General features: G+C 35.1%; 1 protein-coding gene across 1 annotated transcript; it reads right to left on the bottom strand.

Annotated features, from left to right (window-relative positions):
• Positions 1-2,586: 2,586 nt before the first annotated feature.
• LOC120314606 (olfactory receptor 10A7-like) lies at positions 2,587-8,710 on the bottom strand. The gene is made up of 2 exons (XM_039357867.1): positions 7,859-8,710; positions 2,587-4,116 (listed from the first exon to the last, which is right to left on the bottom strand). Exons 1-2 carry the CDS (start codon positions 7,913-7,915, stop codon positions 3,157-3,159), a joined length of 1,017 nt encoding a protein of 338 aa, XP_039213801.1. The 5' UTR covers positions 7,916-8,710; the 3' UTR covers positions 2,587-3,156.
• Positions 8,711-10,931: the final 2,221 nt, after the last annotated feature.

Here is a 10,931-nt window from a genome sequence, read left to right as displayed (position 1 = left end):
TGCTTTGGGGACAATTTGCGGGGAGTTTTCAGTGCTTCTAGATTTTTGTGATCTGTCCATACCTCAAATGGCACCTTGCTCCCTTCTAGATAGTGTCGCCAGTTTAATAGTGCCCACCTAATCACGAAGGCCTCTTTTTCCCAGATTGCCCATCTCTACTCGCTTTCAGTAAATTTCTTAGAAGTGTAAGTGCAGGGTTGCAGGACCCCACTTTTGTTCTTTTGTAGTAACACAGCTCCAACTGCCACATCACTGGCATTGGCTTGAATCACAAAGGGCTCATCTGGGCAGGGGTGCTTTAGGACCAGTTCAGCAGCAAATAGTCTCTTTAAATTCTCAAAAGCTGTTTGACAGTCCATCATCCATGCTAGTGCCTCCTGTGTGGGGGGTGTAATCTGGCCCACAGATTCTTGTGTGACCCGGTTGGATTTTTCTCTCATAGCCACTGAGCAGGTTTCCTTCTCATCACTGGCTCCGGTCTGCTCTGCAGTCGGAGGTAGGGGACTGGACAGGTTGCTGCTCGATGTCCCTCTTGTCCACACGAAAACATTTATTTGATGAGCCTGCAGGTGGTCTGGGTCTCTCAGCCATTTCAGTAGTTGGATGTTGTCATGGGTGTGATTGCTGTCCGGGTTGCTTTGGTGGCTACTCAGATTCAGGTGGGGGTGGGTTCTTATAGTGGGTGAGCTGAACGTCTAGCTTCACTGATGCCTGGTACCATTCTTGCAGCTGATCAGGTACAGCTTGATAGATGCAGGCCTGAGAGAGGTGATTGTCTAATCCCTCAATGAAGTGATGGAGTAAGGATTGTTCAGGCCACCCCTCTATTTGACCTGCTATCTTGCAAAATTCCCACACATACTCCAGGGCAGGCCTTCTGGCTTGTTTTATTTTGTGGATTTGTTCTCTTGCTTTAAGACCAATAGATGGGTCCTCAAATCTTTCTCTCAGCCCTAGGATTTGGGGGCTTGCTCATTATATAAATTGTTCAGCCATTTGGATGCTTCTCCCTCTAGGCTAGACGCAATCACATCGACCATGGCCCCGGGGTCCGGGTAGAGATAGGCCCAGCAATTCAAATGAGAATGCACATGGTTGAGGAAAAAAACCAGCTTCTCTGGGTCCCCATCGAAGGTTGCTCTGAAAAGTGGTACAATTATAGGCTGTTGGGGGCCCCACTGTGGCTGCTGCTGCTGACCCCATCCTGGCTGCAGATTTATTCCCAGGGGTTGCATGTTTGGGGGCTGTGGCCAATCTCCCTTCTGTGGTCGGTCTCCCACCAGTTGCTGATCTCCTGGCTTCTGCAAGGCCTCTATTACCAGTGGCAAGCTCAGAGATTGCTGACCATCCATCTGCTGGGGAACCCAATCTCCCCATTGCTGCAGATGCCTCAAACTGGATTTCCCTCTCTCTTCAGGGTTGGAGTCCCTGGCAGGGGAAGGCAGGATCTGAAAGGCTTTCTGATGTGCAATGGGAGGGGGGTTCCTCTCTGCAGGAATTGATTTCTGCTTTTCACCTCTGGATTTTGAAATCTTTCCAAGTGACTTACCCAAAACTTTGTTATCTCTCCATTCTGCTTTTGAAGTCTTTGCTCCCAGCTGGGAGATCTACCAAAGTTCTTTCTTCCCTGGCTGGCTGGCTGCTGCTCCACTCCCTGGGGAAGCTGCTGCTGCTGCTGTGTTCCCTTCTCTGGGAAAGCAGCTGCTGCTGAGGTGCTGGCCTCAAGCCATCTTTCTCCTTCCATAATGAGATTTTCCCCAAATCTTTGTCAGTCTATCCCTTTAGTTTAGGAATAGTGACCAGAGCTCAGGACCCCTTAATTAGTTTAAAAAAATTGCGGATCTTGGCATGATGTCATGTGTCTGACTAATGAAACACTTCAAAGAACTTTCAGGTATTGTTTAACCTAAAAAGCCTTTATTAGTGTAAAGGAGTGTCAGCACAGCATGAAGAATGCCAAGATCTGAATTTCCCTTCCTTTGCACATAACATTCCAGGCATTTCCCCTCCCCTATTTTGGGGTCATGATTCACATCTTCCAATTAACCTGGAGGGCAAAGATTCACTTCCATTCCCTTCTGCACACTTTTCTCTCCTCTCTCATTCTCATCTGAATTAACTCTAAAAGTACCAGACAGTTCTGCATATTTTGTCAAAGCAAGAATATTCAATATTAGCAGCATTGATACTTTGTTTCAAAAATTGTTGCCCTATTTACATGCCAAGAGGTTTAGTAATATATAAATAATACACCTCTGAAAAAAATGTATTTACAGAATAACAGAATTGAAATGGACCTCAGAGATCTTCTAGTCCAACCCCCTGCTCAGGCATGAGACACTATACCATTCTGGACAAATAGCTGTCCAATATCTTCTTTAAAATCTCCAGTGATGTGTATTTAAAGAGTAGCATTGCATTTCAAAGGATTCACAATCATGAATAATCTGATATGCGAATAAGGAATATTGAATTTTATTAAACCTGAATCTGAGGGCTTTTGAATAGCTAGTCCTAAGATACTTTCTCCAACTTGTGTGTTTGAATATGCTGAACTATGACTTCCATAACTACCAACCAATGATCAGGGATATGAGGAATAATAATAATACAAAATCATCTTGAAGATAGAAAGTTGTGAAAGTCCACTATATAAAATTTTATGTATGTGGATGTTGGGAAACACAGAGTAGATAAAATTCAGCAAAAAAAAAGGAAATGTAATGGGAGACTGAAGAGAAAAAAAGGAAGATATTGCTTTATTTTGTATCACACATACACTTTGGCGACCACTCATTTAGGCTGTCCTTGAACTTCTGGACTCCACAAAAAAGAACACTAACATGTGAGTGTCTTTAGGAGGGTGGCAAACTGACCATTTCTTGCAGATAAAGAATGAAAAATTGATTTCTGGATCATACCACTTTGCAGATTTACATTGTTACATGTCTCCAACAAAATGAAAATTTAAAAGCAGGAAAAATACTTGAGCACTTCTTAATTTTTTTCCCATTATTTAAATATATATTTGCACATACATACATATAAACATGCTAAGAAGTAATCTGCTCATCAGGTCATTTTATTTAGAAAGCAGGAAAAAAATCATTTCTGGATATCCTGATCTAACCAAAACCTTTTTATAGCTCTATGAGATTATGAAATTTTGTTGCTATGTTTTCTAATTACTTTTAAAAGAGCTTCCTTCACCTCTCTGTTTCTTAAGCTGTAGATAAGAGGGTTGAGCATAGGAGTCAGGACAGTATAGAATATAGAAAAGGTTTTATGTAAATCTTTTAGTGTTTCAGTCTCTGGAATTATATAGACAAGAAATATTGACCCATAGAAAAGTGTCACTACAATCAGATGAGATGAACATGTGGAAAAAGCTTTCTGTTGGGCAGTTTTAGAATTAATTTGCAATACATTATGAAGAATATAGATATATGAGGCCACTGTTATGAGAAAGGGTGGACCTGTTCCCATAATGCCTAAAATAAATGTAGCAAGCTTTACTAAGTGTGTATTGCTGCATGAAATGTTTGCTACTGGATATATATCACAAAAGAAATGATCAATTTCATTGGGCCCACAGAAGATAAGTTTCAGCAGAAAGTAGGTTATGATAGTGTTGGTCAAAAGGCCACTCATCCAAGATGTGAGGGCCAATTGGAGGCAGAATCTACCATTCATGAGAATGTTGTAATGCAATGGTTTGCATATTGCTAAATATCGATCATAAGACATCATTGCTAAAAGGTAGCATTCAGTGGCTGCAAAAAATCCAAAGAAATAGTATTGTATGATGCATCCATAGACAGAAATAGACTGATCTCCAGTTATAAAACTAGCTAGCATCCTGGGCAGAATGGTTGAAATGTAACATGTCTCCAAACAAGACAAATTAACAAGAAAGAAATACATAGGGGTATGAAGATGCTGATGAATCACAACCAATGAAACAATTAGGAGATTTCCAGCAATGGACAAAGTATAAATAGGAAGAAATAATATGAAGAGGATTATTCGCAATTCAAGGATGTTACCAAATCCCAGGAGGATAAATTCTGTAGTAATTGATTGATTTCCTCCTTTTTGATGGAAAATAGAGAAATTCTGAAATAAAAATGAAAAATGTTATTAATCTTGCTGGCCAAAGTTCTGTCTTTCCTTTTCTTTTCTTAAGATCAGAGTCTAACATTTTCTTTGTAATTATTTTGGATATTTAGTATATTATTATCAATTGTTTCCATTAAATAATGCAGTGTCACATATCTGAACAGCCTACAAGGTTTTATATTTTTTTAATAGATACTCTTCTTACAAAGAAATATTGGGAACTTTTTTTAGAACCCTGACAACCAGAATGAGACAAGTAATTTAAACAGCAATTTGGCAAGTCAGGAAGATAGGTACTGAGGGTAAAGTTTCGTACCGCGAGCTTGTGAGTTGGCTAGATCATGTATTCATCCTAAGTCACATCATTTGGATTTTTTTACCATGAGTTCTGCAAATACATTTTTTTTGTTTTGCAGGAAACTTTTGTTCAGGCATTGAGAACATTTGTTTCTGAAAAAAAAATCAGCAGAATTTCTCATCTGTTTTCTTGAAAATTTTGAATTTGAGGACGGCAACCTGGCTCAGAGTTAGACCTTATAGAAAAGACAGTCGTGAGATCACTGTGCCTCCCTTCTTTGCCAAAGACTAGAACTACTCTTTAAAGACTAAGTTACCTTTAAAAGTAAACTGTAAATTCAGCTTCAAACTAGGAAAGTTCAATTCCTTTGTCACAATCAGCCTTATACTAAATGGAATGGGCAGTGCTGAAGAAATTGGGCAGGATGAAAAGGAGAACCTAAGTGGGACAAAGGAGGAAAAAACTGGGATAAGTAATAGATAAATTAAAAAATACACAAATAAATCAAATAATTAAAGGAATCCAAACTAAAATAATGCTCTAAAGGAGAGCAAGAACTAAAAGAGAGAATAGACAGTCTGCATATGTCTATATCATAAATTTTGTTGTCTTTGACTTACAACAATTTGTTTAGTGACCATTCAAAGTTGTGATAGCTCTGAAAAAGTGACTTGCGACTCTTTTTCACATGATCGTTGTGACATCCCCATAGTCGTATTATCAAAATTTGAGCACTTCACAACTGGCATATATTTATGGCAGTTGCACTATCCTGGGTTCATATGATCACCATATGTAACCTTCTCAGCTGGCTTCCAACAAGCAAAGTCAATGAAGGAAACCAGCTTCACTTAACAGCCACAGGATTCACTTAACAACTGAAATGATTTGTTTTAACAACCGTAGAAAAAAGGTCATGAAATGGAGCAAAATTCACCTTATCTTGCTTAGCAATAGAAATTTGGGGCTCCATTGTGGTCATAAGTTGAGGACTTCCTGTTCAAAGTTCTCATATCAAATAAATTAAAATTTATTTCACTTAATTTGTGTCTATAAGAAAACTCCAGCTTTTAACTTCTAATGAATTTGTTCAGGTCACAACGTAATTACAGTCTCTTTTACAACTTTTGTATAATTCTTAGCTATTGGTTTTGTCTGAAAAAGGAAATTGGGAAAAGACATTTTTTTTTTCACTAGATAAGTTTTTTAATTCTAGTTGTTAGATTGCTGTTCCCAGAGGGGAAACACAAGAATCACCTGAAGCATTATTGCACACAAGGTTTTTTCATAGGTTAAATATTTGTAGGGTCAGATATTTATGTGGCTGTTATTTAATGTGTCACAAAACTAGATAGCTAAAACTTGTTCATTCCTCTCATTTTAAAACATTAACTTATATAATCAATAGTTTCAAAAATTGTAAAAGAATGAACTTGCTGTTTCTTTATTCTGCCTCTTTTTATCAACTGCATAATCTATGAAAGCAAATTCCTTCCTTTTCTACTTCTATCCTCTCTAGCATACAAATACAAATCTCAAAAGAGACAATCCTTTGTACAAATTTGTCACTATATCATCACAATTGCATATTTGAAATTGTTGATATAGATCTAATTTTTAGAATCTTAGAGGGTAAAAATAAGAAAGAGTTATATAGGGAGAGAAGGAGATAGCCAAAACATAGTTAGGCATCCTTTCATTATTGATCTTCACTGAAAAACACCTTTTCCTATTCCTTTCTTTTTTTTTAAGAAAGCCTATATTGACATTTTAAATCTTGCTTGTTCTGTGTTTTATTTCCTAAGTTCCATATATCCTGAAAATAATCCCAGTCTATCTAATATCATTGTCTTCGCAGCTATTCACTGTCCTAAATAAATCAAACAAAAAAAAACCCAAATCTATCTATTTGTATTTATAAACTAGTGAAGTTTATTATGACAGATATCCTTTGGATTTTCAGGAACTTGATGTGTCTGATCTTCTTTCAAAACCTTCTTCCTAAGGGCTATTATTATGCATCAGTCAATTCTATAAATTAAATTTGCTTCATTTAAGAACATGTTTTCTTTTGCCCTGAATATTTTAAGATAAGGAGAAGAAGCATATATGAATTTTACCTATAGAATTTGAAACACATATCCTTCTGTCGTGGTTTCTCCTTCTCAACAAAAACAAATATATTTTGCAACAATAGAGTATTTCACTGAATAAAATATATTTTATCCTCAGATTCTGATCCTTATCAGGCTCTACATTTTTCACTTGAAGACAAAGCTAGAAGAAGCATTGTGCACAAGATGTCTAGATATGCAATTTTTATTTTAAACAGAAAGGAAAGGATTCTCATCAAAACTGGGATCTAGAGGGAAAGTGTCTTCTCTTTTTGATGTTCCTCTAGCCTAGAATAGCAGCTTTGCTTCTGACAGTTTCATATGATACGTAGAAGGGTACTGCATTATTCACTCATCTAGCCAGCTTCTAACCTCTAACTTTTTGCACCTGAATAACAGTAATGCAATTTCCTTTATATAGATGCCAAATACTAAGTAATAAAGACATGTTAATTTGTGATTAGTACACAAAATGCTATTTTAACCATTCCAAGTCCTCCAAAATTTGGAGGAGGAGAGATTTATTCTTTCTATTTTTTTTCTTAAAAGAGAAATGAATGAACTTATTTATTTAGATTAGCCCCTCACTTACAAAGAAATATCAACATTTGACTTACAGATTTAAAATTTGAGAAGTCTCCTTGAAATCCTTTACAGATTTCAAAAATGCTATAAACTATCTTTAATATAGTAGTATCATTAAAAAAACAAACCAATGCAAAACAAACATCCCCACCTTTGTAATTTCAAGAGCTTACAAAAGAGATGGACTTGAGAAAAATTCATACAAAGATTAAATATTTCTCACTGGCATAATTTAGAATTCTCAAAAATAGTCTGGGAGCAACATTTGGAATTCATGAAATATCTTCTCAGAATTCACATGCAAATTAAGAATAAATCTTTTAATGCATTGGTTTGTTTGCTGCAGAAGAAAAAATAAATATTCTACTAACTTGCACTGTGTGATAGTTGATTTTGCTTCTCAGCTGTTAGCATACGGATGTTAATGTGTTCTAGATTTTCATTTTGCATGTTTTTACTTTATCTCTACAATATCTAGAAAATCTATTTTTATAAAAGTTCATTAAAGTAAGTGATAAATTTATTGAATTAAGTAAAACTGTTCAGAGTACTCAGATTTACAAAGAATATGCTTCTCTTCAGTTATTAAAAAAATAATAGAAATATTTTATCCAACTATCATATATCTGGCTACCACCTATCAATTTAACATTTATCTACTGATAAAACTCAAATTATATAACTAAAATATATTCTACTGCAAATACATCACACAGAGCATGACAAATATGTAAAGATTTACCTCTGAATTGTTTAGATTGTTAGGTGGGATCTCGGTGGTGTTCCATTCATGTTCCATCCCAAAGATGTATGTTTTTTTATCTTCTAAGTCCAAATGTCTCTTTTAAATGGTCCTAAAATCTTTCTTAGTTTTCCTTTCATGCAGTATATGAGCATACTTAAACATTCAATGATTATGCACACGTTTGAAATTGCTTCAAAATAAAAGTCTATAATTTACTTTCTGCATTAATCACAAAAAGCATAGCAAAATTTGGTTATCTTTGACGTCCAGATAGAGAGAGGAAACAAATCTGGGACCTGATATCTCATTCTCAACTGATAATTGTTGAATAAAGATACTGATAACAATAACTTCAACTATTATACATCTGTAGCAATAATAAAACAATCTTTGCTCAAAATAGGTCCATGCTTATTTTCAACCATTTGTAGTTAATTCAGTGTTAATTGTTTCAACACTGAAGTAACCTAAGTAACAAACTATCTCTAAATATTTTAAATGTTTGATGTTGAAAAATCCTACACCTTCTAATAATTTAAAGCATATAAAATCAGTTCCTCTATATGAGTTAAAGGAAAATTTCTTTCATTAAATTAATTGGGTACTAAAATGTCAGTTTGTAAGAAATTCTGGGAGTTATGCCAAGCATCTCAAACTATTTTTAATCTACTGAAATTCCTGCAATGGGAGATTTTAAAAATCAAACAAAAGAAACAAAGCAATGTTCAAACAAGAAAAGTTGTATGTCTATTTCTTATTATTATGAGATTTATTTGCTACACATCTTGTAGATCAAAGCAGTTATGAGCTTATGTTATGATGCTTTTAATTGTCTTTCCACAATGATCACCACTATGTCCTTAAGGTATAAATTCAAATTCTCCTTCAAGTGAACTTGACTGTGGGTGACTTTAAGTTAAATTTGACTGCCAGTGGCTTTATTTATTTACTTACTTACTTACTTGCTAACTTACTTACTTATTGCCACCTATTTGCACATGGCAACTCAAGGCGGCTTACATGGGTATAAAAATAAATTATTTATTACAATATAAACCCCCCTACCCCTCTCCCCTTCCCCCCTCCCCTACTTCCCAGAGCTGATTACAGGGTCACAAATAAACAAATATAATCTAACTAACATAAACCAACTATACTTTTCAGTTTCATATTTCTTTTGAATATAATCAATCCATCTTCTCCAAACCATAATATATCTTTCTTGTGAATGGTCCTTCAAGTAGGCAGAGATTTTCGCCATTTCTGCTAAATTAGACACCTTAAGTATCCATTCTTCCAAAGTAGGCAGTGAGTTTTTCTTCCAATATTGCCCGACCAATAACCTTGCAGCTGTTATAAGATTCAACATCAAATTGATTTCTTTAACATCAAAATCTACAATAATACCGAACAAAATTAATTGCAGAGTAAACTTTATCTTTCTCTTAAAAATCTTTTGAATATTCCACCAAATCTTAATCCAAAAAGCTTTAATATCTCTACAAGTCCACCAAATATGAAAATAAGTTGCATCTAAATTTCCACATCTCCAGCATTTGGGCTGTAAATTCGGATACGTGCGAGACAACTTTTGGGGATTCAAATGCCATCTATAAAACATTTTATAAAAATTTTCTCTTAAATTTTGCGCTTGAGTAAATTTTACATTTCTAACACAAATTGTCTCCCATGTATCCAATAAAACCAGATCTTGAATATTTTGAGCCCATTTGACCATACAATCTTTAACTAACTCCATTTCAGAGTCCAATTCTATTAAAGCACTGTAAATTCTTTTTATATCGACTTTGATCTTTAATCTGTTTTACCAAATTCACATCCTCTAAAGTAATACCAACCTTTTGATTTATACTCCACCTCACTAACAATTGATTATAATAAAACCAAAAATATACATTTTCTTGTTTCAACTCAGTTAAGGGCTTTAATTGCCAATGCTGCCCAACCAAACTAAGTAATTCCTTATAAGAAATCTTATCCAAATTTACTCCCCTAGATACTCCCTCTATCTCATGTCCAGGAATCCCCCAAATTGGGATTTTATAATTTAACCTATAATAATATTTCTTCCAGACAGTAACAAGGCACTTCTCAAAATATGGGTTTTAAAAACCTGATCAACTTTTTTTATCATGAATTAAATACGCGTGCCATCCATATAATAAATCCCATCCCTCAAGAGAAAGAATATTTTTATTTGTTAAGTTGAGTCAATCACTAATCAGCATTAAAGCCACCGCATCATAGTACAATTTTAAATTAGGCGCCTTTAGTCCTCCTCTTTCCCGTGTATCCTGCATAATTTTGAATTTAACTCTCGGCTTTTTCCCTGCCCTAATAAATTTGTTAATCCCCTTCTGCCATTCCTCCAAATTATCATCCTTTTTCAAAATAGGTATCATCTGAAATAAAAAAAGAAACTTTGGAAGTATATTCATTTTAACTGCCGATATTCTCCCCAACAAAGATAATTGTAATTTTTTCCAGTTATTTAAGTCCTTTTGCACTTTTGCCCATAATGTCTCATAATGAGAGCCGAGGTGGCGCAACTGTTAGAGTGCAGTACTGCAGGCCACTTTAGCTGACTGTGTTCAGCAGGTCAGCGGTTCAAATCTCACTGGCTCAAGGTTGACTCAGCCTTCCATCCTTCCGGGGTAGGTAAAATGAGATTGTTGGGGGCAATGTAAATATATATATACATTGCTTACTGGTGTACACCGCTTAGAGAGTGCTTGCACTTAAAGTGGTATATAAGTCTCATAAATAAATAAATAAATATTTTTATACAATTTAACATTAGAAGCTGTTATATATACTCCTAAATATTTAACCTTTCTCACTATTTCATTTAATTTAACTATAATATCCTTTTCCTTCATAGACATATTTTTCACTAATATTTTAGTCTTATTATTATTTACCTTAAAACCAGAAACTTTCCCATGCTGAATTAGAATTTCAACCAAATCCCTAACCGAATCTGTCGGCTGAGATAATGTCACAATCAAATCATCAGCAAAGGCTCTCAACCTACAATCATTCTTATTTA

Source organism: Crotalus tigris, unplaced genomic scaffold (genome assembly GCF_016545835.1).
Source record: "Crotalus tigris isolate CLP2741 ecotype Arizona unplaced genomic scaffold, ASM1654583v1 scf7180000018954.1625260, whole genome shotgun sequence".
In the NCBI taxonomy this organism is placed as follows: Eukaryota; Metazoa; Chordata; class Lepidosauria; order Squamata; family Viperidae; genus Crotalus; species Crotalus tigris.
This window is presented reverse-complemented; position numbering and strand designations above follow the sequence as displayed.

Bases quoted from the DNA above. Each gene is read 5' to 3' on its own strand.
- LOC120314606 (XM_039357867.1), bottom strand. From the start codon at position 7,915: ATGGAACATGAATGGAACACCACCGAGATCCCACCTAACAATCTAAAC. The intron at 4,117-7,858 runs GTAAATCTTTAC...TTTTTATTTCAG, and splicing joins ACAATCTAAACAATTCAGAG to AATTTCTCTATTTTCCATCA.